The 17,862-nt window shown below is 39.5% G+C and overlaps 1 protein-coding gene across 1 annotated transcript; it reads right to left on the bottom strand.

Annotated features, from left to right (window-relative positions):
- Positions 1 to 823: 823 nt before the first annotated feature.
- On the bottom strand, positions 824 to 17,536 carry htra3b (HtrA serine peptidase 3b). Its single transcript, XM_067525219.1, has 10 exons — positions 16,801 to 17,536; positions 10,905 to 11,004; positions 9,994 to 10,126; positions 9,310 to 9,399; positions 3,254 to 3,448; positions 3,135 to 3,167; positions 2,757 to 2,871; positions 2,228 to 2,285; positions 1,496 to 1,591; positions 824 to 1,376 (listed from the first exon to the last, which is right to left on the bottom strand). The coding sequence occupies exons 1-10, from the start codon at positions 17,213 to 17,215 to the stop codon at positions 1,208 to 1,210; spliced, it is 1,404 nt and encodes a 467-aa protein (XP_067381320.1). The 5' UTR covers positions 17,216 to 17,536; the 3' UTR covers positions 824 to 1,207.
- Between the last annotated feature and the right edge of the window lie 326 nt (positions 17,537 to 17,862).

The following is a 17,862-nucleotide window of genomic DNA, read 5'->3' as shown; positions in this document are numbered from 1 at the left end:
GATTATTAATAGATTATTATAGAGACAGTGCAGTTGGATTGCATAGAGTTACATCTTGCTAAGATGTTCACTATAGCTGAACATTAACAGATATATGACAACAGATATGTTTCCTGACACTTTCCACAAAAAGCATGAATTCAGTTGCTGTTATACACCACACTTTTTGCTTGTAGAGGGAAAAAGTCCTCTACCTCAAACTCAAAAGAGCTCTGTGCGCTGTGAATGATTTACATCCGGATGGGTGTGAACACAAATAGGTGCTTGCACATGAGTAACCACTATTATGCATGTTTATCTGAAATGAGTATGTCAAATTTCCCCATTGTGGGATCAATAGAGTCTTATTATATTGTGACGTTTTAGCAGCCTAATTTCCCCATGTTGACTATAAAGTATTAAAGTATCTACAATCCACAAACCGCAAAAATATTTTTTTTAAATTTAAAATTGCAGTGGGTACAATCTAGGGCTTTAGTGACTTTTGCCTAACAACCCAACATTGTTAGGCCTTTAATCCAACACAATTAAGGGCTAGGATACAGATGCGGATGCTTGTCCTAACAATATTCTTTAAATCATCACCCGTGACCAAATATAAGGTTTTAAATGCACCAAGAGATTTGCTTAATCATGCTGAGAACTCTAATCTTGAAATCCTTGTAAAGTGATAATCGGGGAAGAGAGCTACCTTGCGTGGATTAGGGACGGCCTGAGATTAACAGTGGGTGCCAGGCCCGTATCCACAAGGCTTATGACCATGTCTCCCATATCTGAATAAACTTTGGAAAAATTCCTGAAGTTAAAATTATAAAATCCACAGTACATTCACCAGTTTTGTTTTTATATTATAATGCCTCATTATGCATGTAAATGTGTGTACAGGTCAAAGAAAATGTGTAATCAATGTCAAGCAAGCACATACACAAAACAGATTGGAGTTAAAACGACTCAGTATGGTGTTCCAACGATGAACAGGTGAGAGGTACAGTTGTAAATCCTTCATGCTAAATCTGCATTGCATCGTGTTGTCCGTACTGATACAGGGGTCCTTTTATTTCGGTGATGTCTAATTACCAGCCAGTTATAAAGTATCAGAAGTTGTGTGCACTTTAAAAAAAATACAACTTCACTGGTCCAGAACGTCTGCCATCCGACATGTTCTGTCCCAAAAGAGTTCTCCGCAGGGAAGCTGTGCCGCCAATGTCTACTGCATGATGACATCAGGTTCAATGTTAAAGAGCAGGTCATCGTTGTCCCGCCTGACCTCAAGCAGCAGAGCCGTCTCCTCCTGCAGCGCCTCCTGCAGGTCAGCCGTGGTCATCAGCGGTCTCCCATTCAGTTTCACAATAATGTCACCATCTTTGATACCACCTCTAGTGACACAGAGACCAGTGAATAGATGTTATTGTAGGTTTAATATTTATTTTTCTACAAATACCATCAAACTGTTTACTGCTTTTGACTGAGGAATTAATGAGTGTATTAAACCTACTTCTCTGCAGGTGAGTGAGGAACAACCTCGTGGACATAAATTCCACTAGTAACGTCAGGAAAATCTGGGTTCTGCTGTTTTAGTTCCTCAGTCAACCTGGGAAACAACAGATTTAAACCTGGAATTACACTTGACTCTTATTTTTTATTTTTTGATTTGACAAACAGTTACATCTCTTGCAGTTGTCTGACAGTAGTTAAGTATTTTAGAACAAGAATTCCACTCCACTGGGTGACACACATGTTTATTTAACAGATTTAAAAAAAAAAAAAAAATTCACCATAACATTTATAGTGATATGAAGTCAGCAAAAGCCAACTGCTCATTTGTAAGATCTCTGGTGCAGTTATCCGGATTCAGATGAAAATTTCCCACCCAGGCTTTTTGAAAGGAAGACACATGTCACGCAATGGAGTGGTTTGTATTGCTGATGAATTTTCAGTTTTTCTTTAAATAAGCCAATCCAGGTTGCAGACTGACAAATAATATGCACGAGTAGAAACTATTCAGTGTTGGTTTTCAGAGTCTGCATGAGAACAGAATTAAAAATACTAATAATTCAAAAAATTGATTATCATTTAAGCAACATGAGAATGTAACATGCTTTAGAAAAACCCAACAGAGGATGTTTAAACAATATTGTAAGTATTAACAAATTGAAGTAAGAGTAAAATACCATAACTCTATTTTTATATGTGCTGTCTGTTCAGACAGTAATTAGTGTGGACTTACGCTGGTGTGATGGTCAACATCCTAATTCCAATGAATCGCTTCTTTACTGACCTCACATCTGAAAGAGACTCCTGTTAGTTACTGTATATGTAGCAGGCTGATGTACGTCACTGACAAGACCATTTAATGTGGGATTGTTAGAACTTTGTGCCTCGACATGACTCATTATAAAAGGTTGACAACTACTTTTTAGTAGCTCGGCCTCCTTCGTCATAATGGTCCGTTGAGAATAACTCTGTTTAGCAGCAATCTCGAGTTATGACTTTAACTATCATCACATCTTTAAGTGAGCAAAAATAATAGTAATTGTGAAGGAATGAGGAAGCACATCTATACTCTGCCATTATTGTTCTAAAATTACCACAGATATGTTCTTTGTTGTATGCATGCTGGATGTCATGTTAATCATCATGCGTCTCCTTTGGGATGATGGCAGTCATTGAAAAATAACGGCTGACTTTGTTTAGATGAATGTAAATGGACTGGAACAGTGTACTGGAATCCCATTATAAAATGGCTTTGGACTCACCTTTGTTATGCTTTTCAAGGGAATCATTGAGGAAGCGAGTGATTCTGTCGGAGGGAATGGCAAATGAGATTCCTGCTGCAACCTTTAGGGTGTTGATGCCAATCACCTCCCCGTCCTCAAATGTAGAGACACAGCAGGGCAACAGCAAAATAACTATTTACATTAAATCAGGAGATGTTTTAGACGATCTTGATGAATTACTAAAATGTTTTTTAAAAAACAAAATGCAAGGCACCTGCAGTTAGTTCCTGCAATGCAAAGCAAGCACTTAAACAAATACAAGAAAGTTACTGCTTTTGTAGGTTTAACAACAAGCAGCAAGCAGAGAAATGTGTCCAACTGCAGTCAGCAATCCCTCTATAAAACACAAAAGCTTACCAAATTGACAAGTGGTCCTCCAGAATTTCCGTACTGTGAAAAGACAGTCAGACAATCAGAACTTCGGTGTACAAATGAACAAACACTCTAGAATTTCGGCTTTGTTTCCTGCAACTCACATTGATAATAGCATCTGTCTGGATGTAGTCCATGTCAGAATCCCTGAGGCCCAGCTCTTTGCCATCTCTCTGGGCAGTACTGACAATACCAGTGGTGACTGTGTTCTGGAGGGCAAAGGGGCTGCCAATTGCAACCACAAACTCCCCAGGTCTTAAATCTGCACTGAGGCCCAGTAACAACACAGGCAGCTTCATCTGGGGGGAAGGCACACAAAGTTAACACACTCAGTTCAGGATGTATAAAAACTATTTTCGAGCAACGAAACACATCATAACATCAATTGTAACCAATAAAAACACCTGGTCTGCTATTCACAAGCAGCATCAGCTGATGTGAGCCATGCTTTGCAAAAAAAACCAAACTAAAATAAATCAGAGGTCTTACAGTTAAAAGTTGTTGATTTGCATGTAGCTGGAAAGAGTTAGAGAATAATCTCAAATACAGGATTGTTTATCAGTCCACAGTGCGCAAACATATTTTTTTCAAATGGAGACATTTTGATACTGTTGCTTCTTTCCATAAAAGTTGGCCCAGCCAAGATCACTCACATAGAATTTTCAGTGAGGTAAAAAAAGACCCTTAGAGTAACAACTAAAGACATCAAGGATTCATTGAAGCTGTTTAACATCTCAACCATACACAAAAAAACCCAACATTGCAGGATGCGCTATTCAACAGTCGAGAGGAAAAACTCCCTTTAACTGAAGAAACTTCCTGCAGAACTAAGCTCAGAGCCATCTGCCTTGACCGGTTGGGGTGATTGGAAAGTGGAGAGAGAAAAGAAAAGAGCAACAAGTACAAAGACAACACTAGGCAGGTTGGAAGGATCATAAGCTGCACACTGGAAAACACACATCTCCAAAGCCAGGGACACCTGCAGAAAGGGACATAGAGGGAGACAGAGAAGGAGAAAGACAGCTACGGGAGAAAGAACACATAAAGGGGCAACTGTGGTGCAGAAAAGTTGAGCAATTGTCCACCAAACTTGCAGTTGTTGGTTCAATCCCCAGCTCCTCTTAAAGTTTTAAGCCTAGACCTAAAATAAGAGAGGGTGTCTGCTTCCAGAATCTGAACTGGGAGCTGGGTCCACAGGAGAGGAGCTTGATAGCTAAAGGCTCTACCTCCCATTCTACCTTTGGAAATTCTGGGAACCACAAGTAGGCCTGCATTCTGAGATCGAAGTGGTCTACTGGGATGATATGGAACTATGAAGTCTTTTACATATAATGGAGCTTGGCCGTTTAGAGCTTTATATGTAAGAAGCATGATTTTAAATATTATCTTTGATTATTTTATAGGAAGCCAATGGAGAGAAGTTAGTGAAAGTGAAATATAATCTCTATTGCCCATTCGGGTCGTCACTGCATTTTATTTATTTATTTTATTTTTTAAATCTTTCAGCTTATCCTTTCAGTTCAGGGCCACAGCAGATGCTCTGGCACAATTTTTACACTCGATGCCCTTCCTGACGCAACCCCCACAATTTCTAAATGGCTTGGACCAGCACTCCGCAGCTGGGGGTTCAGTGTCTTTCCCAGAGACACTAGACACTTGGACATCTTGGGCATCCCCAAAGTAACGAATTACAGTAGTCCAACCTAGGATTCAAAGGATTCAAAGATTCAAAAGTGTTTACTGCCATGTCAACAGACAGAAAGCATGTTTCCCTGCACAATGAAATTCTTACTTTGCTGTATAGTAAAGTAAAATTACTTACTTACTTACTATATCTGAGCTCCATACTTTTAAATCCAATCACTCACTTGTTCAATCAGGCAGTTTATACTTAATAAGCACTCAGATGATTGTTTTCATTATTCAATTTTAAATACTTGTCAAGCTCTATATAAATAAATAAAGGTTAGATTACAAGAGACTCTGGATCAGAGTCTGTGCCCCCTGTGAGTCTGTCAGCAGTCAGATGTGCACAGTTAGAGAAAAGTGGCTTTAATCAGCACTGTCAAATTTACAAGCTCTTGGTGTGTGTTCAGTTCAGCTTAAAAAAATGAAATAATAATGGCACAGTTTAATGGTAATATTGGTAAAAGAAACTTTAGGATTGGTCTGTGCACACACACCTTTACACACATCTACGTCAGAATCACAGGATAGAATTTGATATAAATACATCAACAACAGAATGGCCTTAGAGACAAAATTGACCTTTTGGAGTGGCCCAGTCAGAGCCCAGACCTCAACTCTATAGAGATGGCGTGAGCTCAAGGGAGCTGTTCACACTAGAAACCAGATGTTCTGTAAAGAATGAAGAATAGTCCAAAATTCATTTTCCAGGTAGTTTCCAAACATTTTCCAGGTCTAATCCACAGCTTCAAGTGCTTGTTGAAGATTATTGCTGCCAACCAGCTATTGAAACAATGTTGGCATTATTTTTCGCCATCACTTTGTATGCTTAAAGGTGTTTTCCATGAAGTCATGGCTTTTTGTGTTTCATCAGCTCAAAAATATTTTTTAAAGGTTTTTCAATATTTGTGACAATGATGAAGATCAGATCACATTTCATGAGCAAATTTATGTAGTAAACCAGGAAATTGCCAACTGCCCCATTATGTTTTCTTTAGACTGCACATGGGAACATGATTCTAAAGCAGCAGATGTTCATTACCTTAGAATTAAAAATGTCAGATGGAACCTTTCTATGCTGGTAATGTTTTAGATGTTTCAATGAAACAGCAGCATTTGGTGCATGATTGGTACAGTAACTCATATATGGATTGTACAAATGTGCCCTTGTTTACACTTTGGAATGAGGCTTTAACTTAATGCTGAGGTTTTATTCTGTACAGTAGTATATTACATTCAGGGACTTGCTAGTTGTCAGTGTTAGCCTGGCTATGATTTCACAGCTTAATGCGAAACATACATGTTCTGCACTTATATAGCACTTTTCTACCTATTGGCACTCAAAGCGCTTTACACTGCTTCTTATTCACCCATTCACACTCACAATCACACACTCACAATCACACACCGATGGGGGAGCTGCTATGCAGCTGGCCAACGCTCACAGTTTGGGGTTCAGTGTCTTGCTCAAAGACACTTCAACATGTGACCGGAGGAGCTGGGGATCAAACCAACAACTGTGGGATTGCTGTACGACCGCTCTACCTCCTGCAGTAGCCCCATGGTGCAAGTGGTGCAAGTTTACATACAGTTAAAAAAAAGTTGGGATAATGTGTAAAATGTAATCTGGTCGCTTATCAAGTTTTACCTTTAGCAATACTGTTGGTTCCCATCAACAAACTTATGGGAGAACTCTGGTTAAATATCTTGACGGAATTTGTGGATCTCAGTTAAATTAGTTGGTTTTGTGGCACAGACCTGACTTATTTACCAATATAATATTTTCTATATAAGGTAAAGGTCAGGACTTTAGAGAGAACCATTCCCAAACTTTAAAGCATCTGTGTTTGGAGTCAGAATCCAGCTGAACTCTACTACCAGATACCAGATAAAAAAAATTTTTTTAATTGAATTAATACTTGAAATGTAACCATTACAACTAGACAGGAATATAAAAATGTCAGAAAAAAATCTTTTTGTACCAACATTGACTTGCAACTTCAACTCTAAAATAAACTCTACAACAGTATTGGTGAGATGTAAACTCTTATGCTAAGAGTTATATAAAGCAAAAGTGTAAAAATATTATGCTGGTTAAAGAAGGTGAGCTTTCATTTCATACATGTTGCATTTGTCCAAATCTAACTGTTCCACCACTGAGCCCCTGGCTCATGAGTGTCACAAAACCAAAATGACACATGAACAAATGCGATTCATTCAGAAAAATTAACCCACAAGTGTGTATTAAAATAATAAATGTCTGCAGGAAACTACAATCTTAGTGACCTGTTTGGAAAGAAAAAGCAAACATTGTGAAAGTTGTGAAAAGAGGGGGGAACAAAACCTCATGCTGTCCCAACATCATGAAGACAGATGTTACATATGCACAAACTCAGATTATACCCTGATGATGATAGAAGGGATGATGATAATGAGCAGCTCTTAAAAGAACCAAAAGTATGTTAAATAAAAGTGCATTAATAACCTAATATCACTATGTAGTTAGGTATAATAAAGTCAAATGTACAAAGACCCATGAGCAAAGAAAAAGGGAGAGGAATGATGATTAAAAAAAAAAAAAACAGGGTTGAGGTTGAGGGAAAGGGAGGAAAAGAAAACCTGAGTGGAAACACATGGTCAGCAAACAGATGGTGTGACGGAGAGAGAAGGAATGAGCTGAAACTGCTCTGTTTAGGTGGTGTGTGTCTCTGTTCTTCACTCCTCCCAGCTTTTTCATTTCTAATGTAGGGGGTCAACCTTTATTATGTGCTTACAAAACACTGATAGTGATTTTTAAAGCAGATATGCCGAACGTTGTACTCAGTGACCTTCATCTCTGAGCACACTGTGTGGCCAAGTGCAGCTTCAACCAATATTTCATTTCAAGTGACAGTTCCAAGTTTCCTGATTTACCAAAACAGGCCCCTCAGCAGAATCTGGGGGAAATGTTGATGCAATGAAGCACCAGACATCTTCACGATGGCCTGGCTCTGAACAGAGTTTTATGGTGTTGTAGTGTGAAATGTTGTAACAAGACGATGAGTATTCAGTACAGTTTGGTATGTGACAGCAGCAGAAATCTTTTCAAAAACTTTGATTAAATTAAAGCCAAGATTTTTAGGGTGAAACTATGTCAACGCAGCATAACATCCCCCCCCAAAATCCCTGAGCTGGCACATGCTGTGAATGAGCTGGAAGTATTTGGCATCACACCAGGGGAAGTTTGGATTCCAACTGTGGCCCATAACCGCACCCTGTTCACATTACTGTGAACCTGAATACATAACACATGAAAAATGCATCCAAAGATTAAAAAAGGAAAAAAAAAGAAAAAGGAGGAATGAGCCATGTTAAATAATTTTCTTTAAGTTTCATTAATTGTAAACCGCTAATTTCTCCCGTTTTATTGATTCCTGGTACTATAATTCCCCCACCCACTGTGGAAAGTTGTCTCGGTGGGTCCATCCATGACACTACGTAAAAAATAAATACATTAAATATGAGATCAAAAAATGACTTACTAATTTAAAAACTCACCAACACCACCTACAACTTCCCTGGTTTGGTAAGATCCTATTTTCCTCACATCTTCAATGGATGTTGTTTTAGGGTTGGGATAGAAGTGGGTTTAGGTTAGCGTATGGGGCTCTGGATGAGTCTTCTCACAAAGATAGAAGTAATAATACATGTGTATTCCCTAACAGCTGGTCTGCAGAGGGAGAGGCCCAAGATAAAGGTTGCACCTCAGGAACCCCTGCGTCAACTGAGACCGTTTGAGTAGAGATTTGATAATTTCATCGTTCATTTTAAGTGGTACATGTAATACAATGTATGCAGAGGTGGTACAAGCCAAAGAAACAGTTCTACACTACAAGTTCCACCACTTTAATCTTTTTCCCCAATTAATGTAAGTACTTCATCTACATTTTGCTTAAAGTTAAAAATGACCCCCCTAAAAAAACAATGTATTTTAAATAGCACACACTTAGCACACACTAGCGCACACATATTATTTGCTCCAGCTGGTTAAATGGCTAAAGATATTTGGACCCCACTGATCAACAAGTGGTAAAAGTATTACATTCAGTAATGTTGCTGAACAAACATTATTTAAACCCAAATAAACACTGCAAATACTTTTATGTAAATAAATGCATAAGAAAATTTAAATGTAAAGTTCAACATCAACTTCAACTGAACAAATGGAAAATGTCCTCAGAAGCATCTCCCCACTGTATCTCCCAAAGTCCCCAGGATGTTAGTAAAAGGCTCTGTTTTGCTTTCCAGCATGTATTTTCTTCTATTTAACTACAGTTGGAGTTGGCACCGCGCCAGAATTAGCATTGTTATTATTGTTGTTATTATTTCTGATACGGCCTAATGCAACATGAATAAGACATTTGAACAGGAAATAAAACTGCCCACAAATTTTCAAGCAAGGACAAAAAAAACGTATTTAAAACTGCTGACTCACCTGTGAGTTGATTTTGATTGTAGCAATGTCGGATTTTTTGTCAATGTCTCTGATGCTGGCTTCATATACATCTCCATTATGCATCTGGACCTATAGAAATGTTAAAGCTAATTTATAATAAGAACTTGTTTGTTGGCATTAATTTTCCTACAGTAGATTTTCTGCAGGTATTTCTGCATGTGTGCATGTAGAATTTCACTTATAGAGACCACAGAAGTGGTTGAACCAGTAGACATTTAATTGAATTTAAAATTATTTATATTTTGTGCTAAATTTACACGTCTTTACATTAAAGACTGCAGTATCTTGTACTGCTCCAATGTGAAGAATTTGACAGTAGTGACTTTATACACATCCTTGTGTGAGTTAACAGTAGTGAATTTGACTCTTTCAGTTTAAGTTAAAGGCATCTCAAAAACGTTACAATCAGTGAAGCTGCACAATATGAATTGTATCAATTTTGGACGACATGCAGTGGAGCTGATTCAATAGAGTAACTAAAGAACTGGAGCCAGGATGGAAATTCCTTGGCAAAAGACTGAAAACTGTAAAAACTAAAAAGGGGGGAAAAGCATTCTATCAACACTTTTAAAGCTCACAAATATTTATGTTGGATCCACTCTGTGGAGTAACATGTTTTGGTTTTCATGGAGAAAAAGAAAAAAAAAAAAGTGGATTTTGTACCTTGAGCTGCTGTTGTCCGGACACAGGTGTGGTGCTGGAAACAACATGAGCATTGGTAACGATCAGTCCATTCTCTGACATCACAAACCCAGATCCACTGGACAAAGGGATGTTCCGGCCAAAGAGAGGATGCCTATGGTGTAAGGACAAACATCAGCAACAAGTAGCTCTACTGGGTTGAGATCAGGTGACGGGCTGAGCCAGTGAAGAATATTCCATTTTTTTTGCCTTAAGAAACTCTTGGGAATTTTTCTTTTATCAATATTTGCCTATTTGGTGTGAAAAATGAACAGTGTAAGTGGGCAGGAAGCACCTTTATGTGTAAATGTAACATATTTTAGGTGTCACTTCACAATTAAGCTAATAAACTGAGTCTGCACTCTTATGGATGATAAATGAGAAATTGATATCTTCCAGCTTCTGATTGACTGAACACACCTAATGCAGATGGGCAGTGCAGAATACTAGTTGGAAAACTGGCAGGTCAGTGGTCCTTAAGGAATAAGATTCAGAGTCCTTGATCATTGTGCAACACACAGACACATACAGTCCAGCCAACACTTGTGCTTAGTCTTTTTAAAGCTGCTGCAAGTAAGAAATTTCTTCTCTCTAGTTCTTCTAGGTGCATTATGATGGTTCTTTCTAGGAGCAATGCTCAAAATCTCCACTGTTCCTCTAAATTTCTTTATATGTAAAACATGTAAAGGCTACATTTAGTTTTCAAATGAACAACAGTTAATTGTATGACTTATTCTGAAAGTGATAATTTCTCCCTTTAACTCTGATGATACCGTGTGATCTTGATAGTGTACAAATACCTGCTAAATTTATTGATAACAATAAATAAAATGTAGATAATACAGCACCTACAAACATGCACACACACACACACAAACACACACAGGCAGTACCTGAGGAACAGCTCGATGTGGACCACAGCAGGAGCAATTTTCTCCACCACATCAGCTATGAAGTTGAATTTGTAACGAGGACTGGCAGCATGTAAAGGACCTATACTGGCAAGAAGAATGATACATTTTAGGACTATGTAAAAATATTAGTGATATAGAAAAAAAGAAAGTGATCAGGCACGTGTGTCTTCCTCAGTGTCATGATTTTCAAAGCAGGGATCTAAAAGACGAGTGAAGGTTTTTGAGAAGACAGAAACATAAATTCTTGCCTGGTGACTTTCGTTGACCAGCTGAGGAATCCAGGGAAATTAAGACTGTTTGACACTAGTGAACACAACAATGTTCAATATATGAAAACTCAACCGCAGAAAGTTTGCTCCATCCTGTCTGTTGCAGTAGTTAGGATTTAAAGAAATAAATTTACTATGTATAAAATGTTATGCTGGACTTCGATGTAAACCCAGGTGTAATCTACTGTATATAACAGAAATACACAGGGAAACAAGCTTTAGTTAAAATCAGTTAAATCAAGTGTCGTAAGTGTGAGAGAAATTTCAAAATCTAGGTAACTGTTTTACTGTTTTCCCACTTCTGACAGACCCAGTATCAAACCTGCTTAAACCAGTGCTTCCTCACCTTTTGCTCCCCAGCAAGAGAAGAAGTGTGTTATTTAGATATCAACCATAAAACTACCTACATCTGAACATGTGCTTCGTAGCAGGAAACCAACGGGAACCAGTACAGACGATCAGTCTCAAGGACTTAAAAGACATGGAAGACAAAAGGACAAAGTGACAATTTGCTAATTAGAATCCTGTACCACATTGTATGAAGGTTGATTTGCATTTTCTCAACCCTTTGTTCTTTGTGTGAACCCAGCTGTTGAGCTAAATGTATAAAAGGTTGAAGAAACAATACACAGCAGGATCAAATCGGATTTGGCACCACTCTAGACTGCAGTTGTGTTTTCCTGCGTGTTTTCTCCATTTTGCTAATTAAATCCACCATTACCATTCACTTGTGAGTTGCCTTTTCCCTCTTAACTTGCCTTACAGTTGCTTTACCGTGACAGTACATAGATTCAAATCAGCTGCTTATAGACTGTTTGTGAACAAAACTGTTAAGAATAATAAGATTTGGAGCAATGAGACAACCTGTGTTTTTGGTTGGGTCGCCATCCTACAGAACAGTTTTGGTCATTTCTCCACGTTTCTTCTGGGCTTTAATTCCTGGAATATGCAGACAACAGATGTGATGTGAGGACATCTGAGTTAGGCCATGGAAAATTAGCCTTTTCTACTATCTAAACATTAACAAATCTCACAGCTCTCTTGGCAGTGCTCATGAAAAACCATGTTTAATTACGCTGAAGTCATTTTGCTACCTCTCAGACTGCTCGGCCACTAAGAATGATTTGTTATTTTACGCTGGAAAGATAAATGGTCTGCCGCTTTTCCACCTATTGCAAGTGCCCTAGTGCTCTCAAAGCACTTTACACTGCGTCTCATTCACACTAACACACACTCACACACCGATGGGGTGTGTGCTGCTATGCAGCTGGCCAACACTCACCGAACAAGTTGGGGTTTCGGTGTCTTGCTCAAGAACACTGACACACACTGAATCCAACCGCAGCATATCACTAACTAAACATCACTGAATACCATCTGGATTGAAGGACATTATCTCTTTACACTTTCCATCATATATCTTCTATAAAAAGTTAACCGTACAAATAAATTCTACTTAAATATATATAAATTCGACAAACACAGACAGACAACCGTTCACACCCACATTCACACCTAGAGGGAATGTACAGTCATGAATTAACCTAACTTGCATGTGTTTTGGCTGTGGGAGGAAACCGGAACAGCGCGGAGAAACCCATGCAAGCACGAGGAGAACATGCAAACTCCACACAGAAATGACAGGTTGCTCAGAGATGCAAACATCTGAGCTCAACAACCACTCTCCCCTAAAAATAAAGTTTCTATACAACCAAACTGCAAAGACCGGAACCAAGTGTATGTGCAACCAGATTGTGTTTTCTTTTTTCATATTGAAGAAAAGATAACATGTAACATAAATAACAGATTGAACATATCACTCTCCTTACTAAATGTAGTGCATTATTAATTCAAAGAATTTGAAGCATCACAATGTAATCATCAAGTATAGAAATGTAATTTGTAAAAAACACAGGGTAGAGTTGAAGGTAATGCAGTAATAGCCTATGAGCATAATGCACACACACACAGACACACACAGACGCACACAGACACACACAGACACACACAGACGCACACAGACACAGACAGATGCACACAGACACACACAGACGCACACAGACACACACAGACACACACAGACACACATAGACACACACTTGCGAGTGGGAGATTTGAACTGTGGACACAGGAAGTTCCCGTTTCCTTGGTTCAGTTTCCTTTTGATCACAAACCTTTGTTTTGTTTGGGTTGAAAGAGTGTGTTGTTGGTGTGCACACACACACACACACACACGTACATACGTACATACGTACACAAACACACACACACGTCCCAGTGGGAGATTTGAACTGTGGACACAGGAAGTCCCCGTTTCCTTGGTTCACTTTCCTTTTGATACACACACACACACACACACACACACACACACACACAGTGTCACTGGACCATTAGATCCATGTGGGTGTGGTCAACTCAAAATATATAAGTAATTAAGCCTCAAGTCGTTGGGGTAAATTATCCTTTCTGTCCATTTAGATCACTGTCAGTAGTTTGAAGAGATTTGCCCTTAAAGATTAAATCATTTTGGCTTTTTAATGCAAGAGTAATAAACTCTTCAACGTATGGTTGTGTGTATTGATTGCTGATTGCTGTGCACCCATTAAACAAATGTGTGTTCAATAACTGGAATTGTGTGTTTGTTGTCATCCGTACTTCATAAGCTTGTTCATATTTGGCCTCTATTCCGCCTCTAAACTACTAGAAACTCATCAGCCAGGCAAACTGCTTTACTGAATGACATATTTTTTCATTCCAAAACATGCATTTGATATAAATATTGTCCAAACAGATGTAAACACACACAGAGATCTTACACGTGCACAGTTGACTGACCACGGCAGGAGGAGATTCTGAACATGTTTGTGAAAAATATGTCAACCATAGGATTTAGAATGATGACACGTCTCCCAGTTGAGTGGTGTGTATCTGGCTGATGTTTCGGATTATTTTATGACAACAATGGACGTCTGTAGCTAATCCAGTCTGCAGACTAACAAGTGACCAAACATGGTCATTGTGGACACTATTATTAATATAGAAAATGAATGACGTCAGCCTTTAAGATCACTGGTAGGGAAGATGAAATAAATGTAATGCCCAATTATGTGCTGTGAAAACACTCAAACGGGCTGCTTCATCATTACCATGATCATAATTGGGAAAGCTGCCACAAATTACAGTGAGACTGATGGAAATGTATTTACACTTACAAGTACTTGGTCATAAACCACAATATTCTAAAATCATCATGACAAAATGAGAAAAGATGTAACTATATGTAAACACTATATGTAAAGTTTAAAAGCCAATAACTCTGCACTGCTGTCAGTTCGGTATATTTGTGTCGGAGAAATATTTCTACATTCAGAGAACTTCTGGAGCATAATTTTACAAATTTATATTTTCAACAGAAAAGTCACATACTGTTACTTTGGGGGATTAATCATTACATCATCTGGCGTTAACAAATGTCTGCATCATGTGGGCAGCATGGTGGTGGAGTGGTTAGTGCTGCCGCCTTACAGCTAGAAGGTCCCCATTTGAAAACCCACTCCATGTTCCCCGTTTCTGAATTTTCCCTTTACAGTCCAAAGAAATGTTTGCTACTGTAGGCGATTCGAAATTGCCCATAGTATGAGTGTTGATCTGTGCAGGGGAACAACGGATGATTATACAAAAAAAATACAAGTTGTGATCCCTTTTTTTTTTTTTTTTTTACAAGCAACATTATACATCTCTCCTACAAATGAAAACTTGAAATTTGTTTGCAGATACCGTTTTTGTGCAATTCCACTAGAAATAACAGGAGATACAACGTTACAACGAGGCAACGCTCAGAGGATTAATCGTAACACAAATGAGGGCAAATATAGAAATGAGACTGTTTCAAGCAATGAATGTGTATTTTTTCCTACAGTGTATGAGAGATACAAACACAACACTTATGTAGCTTTCTCTTCTGAGCTATTATTTAATTTATTGAAATTGTTTTGAGAGGCGTATTATTAATAATAAGTAACACTTAATGCCACAGTATGGAGGTGCTGTCATCTGTTTTAAATTGTTGCAACAAGAATGTGATTTATGCAACATAAGTTTAGAGTTTGTAATTTACACACACACCTGATAAAAAACTTTTATGCCCCGAAAACACCAACACTGACTCATATTTCTGATAAATAAGCTGATGAATCATTCAGATTTTTTGCTACAGAGTTATTACCAAATGTGCTAGTGGGGTCAGAGCCGCAGTTTGCTTGATGTTTTGAACAACATAAAAAGTGTGTGTTAGTTTGTGCAGGACCCGTCTCTCACACCATTACAGCTGGGATGTGCTCCAGCACCTACTTGAACCTCACCAAGGTAATTTGTTAAGATATTGGATGGATGTCCCAACAGCCCTTTCTCATCCCCAGCTGTGTAGACAATGGTCCGCTGTGGCGACCCTGAACTCATGGGAAAAGCCGAAAGGACAAAAAATAAATAAATAAATTGGATGGATGTACCAAATGTGAGGACTTGTTAAGAAACTTGAGTCTGGAATAAAGTGGTGAAGTGACCAATTTATTTCTCCATCCTTTGAGCCACCCCATGGTTAGTGTGGCTACATGTCACATAAGTGCAGAATGAGATAGAGGCCTTTAGAACCAAAATTGGATGAAAACAGCAGAGGACAGTCACTGGAGCATGTTCCCCCTCCCTTTAAAGGGAACTGTCTGACCACAAAGGGGCCCTGAGAGTGAATCTCCTCAAACCATCCAGTATCATCATTTCATAAAACAGCCTCACTGCTCTCTGACAGAAAGCCCACAGCAAACCACAGCCCATGTAGTCTCTGCTGGGTTTGAGGCTTCTTGTCTGCTGCACAACACAGCAGCCTTTTTACTGGACTCGCGGTTAATTCTCACTGTCGGATGCAAGTAATTGGTTCAAGTCTGCTTTAACAGGCGGTGAGACACACACCTGCCCCTCTAACTGCTGTTTATTGGTGTTGTGAAGCATTAGTCTGGAGTCCAAGCTTTATCCATCTGGTTCCTATTAGTGGGGAGACAGTTGAGAAAAGGGGGGTGGGGGTGGGTGGAGCAACACTGCATTCTGCTGGTGAGCCAATATAATGAGAGAGCTAATGTTTGACCTTAGAAACACAAAAACAACCAGCCAAATGGTCCATTACAGTAAGTGGCTGTGCTGGGCCTGTTCATTCATGGCACATGAGCTTCATCAGTGAAGGCGTTTGGCCTCTCGCCAAGCAAATTTGCTACATTTTCTACTCTCTACTCACTTCACTGAGGAGTTTTTATAGCTGCATACTTTATTTTCTAGCCTACTGGAGAACTATAATATTCACTCTGTCATTGCAACATAACCAAATCAGAAAACCTGTGACATGGAGTTGAATTGGAGTAATAGCTGCTCCGATTGTAGGAAGGAAAAGAAAAATCTCAACCCCCCACAAGCTGCAAAATGAACAGTTTCGCTAAGATATTAGTCCTCAGAAAGCGTGTTGTCACGCAATCGTGGTTTGATCAGCAATGAACTTTACAAAAGTCCTTTCACGTTGTGCCCTTCCCTGGTGTGATTCTGGTGTGATGCGTAAATCATACCTATGCTGCTGTCACACGGTCCTTTCTTAATCTGGGTGATGCCAGACCGTCTCTGGTGCAGGGTCCTCCTGCTGGCCGCCTTTAGCTGGCACACATTGGCGTAGTTTTTCCCGTCGCTGCCGCAAACTTCGTAGTTTAATTTGCATCGACAGAATCCCTTGGACAGTCGCTTGCCCGCCGAGTGTTTGCACTCCAGTCCGTCCCCGCACGGCAGATCGTCCTTGCGCCCGCACGGCTCTCCCTCCGCCCGTGCGCACACCAGGCAGCAATTGCAGTGGTCTGGCACATATCCGCTGGGGCAGCTTGGACTCAGACATGTACTCACATCGCACCGCGTTGGACATGTGTCTTTCGGCTCAGTGCTGGCACTGTTTATGAGGTGAAGGAGCACAGCTGCGTACAGTACAATCTGCATTCTGACGAGGATTGGGGCTGAGGAGAGAAACTAAAGGGAGATGGAGATGTTTTACGCGAAGACCTTGTTTCGTGGCTTGTGGGCAGTTTAGATGGATGGATGTAAATCCACACACAAAAGACAGATGTTTCCGTAACAGCGAAACATGCATCACAATAAATTATCCTAATCTTGGAACTTGTTAAAGTGGTAACTATTCGCGCGTAACGGTGAGTCCAGACGCAATTCCCATCCAGCCGTAGACTATCCACTGGGGCTTTCTGTCTTTTCTTTTTGCCAGACTAAGCGAACATCCACTTTACCGGCAGGATGATCGCTTTTAACAGAGAAGCCGGCCGGGTGGAGGCGGAGGAGATGTAGGGAGGCGTGGTGATGGCGCTCAGACTCTCATTTGGCTACATATGACCATAAAGTCACACTGAGCCTGAAAAGCACCAATAAGTGTAAACTTTCTGGTGTCACTCTATGAAATATCCATGTATATCCTCTTACATGTCCAAACATTGAGAACATAACCTAATAAGAAGTTTCTAAATACATTCAACCACTTCTAAAACAGTCCATTTCCACATGGGTACCAGGAGTTAGTGCCCAGCTAAGAGAGAGGTGAAGCTTCCTGGATGTCACAAATGGTTGAAACTTGGCTG

Source organism: Channa argus, chromosome 12, assembly GCF_033026475.1.
Source record: "Channa argus isolate prfri chromosome 12, Channa argus male v1.0, whole genome shotgun sequence".
NCBI classification, from domain to species: domain Eukaryota; kingdom Metazoa; phylum Chordata; class Actinopteri; order Anabantiformes; family Channidae; genus Channa; species Channa argus.
The sequence above is the reverse complement of the archived record's forward strand: the minus strand, read 5'-3'. Positions and strand labels throughout refer to the sequence as shown.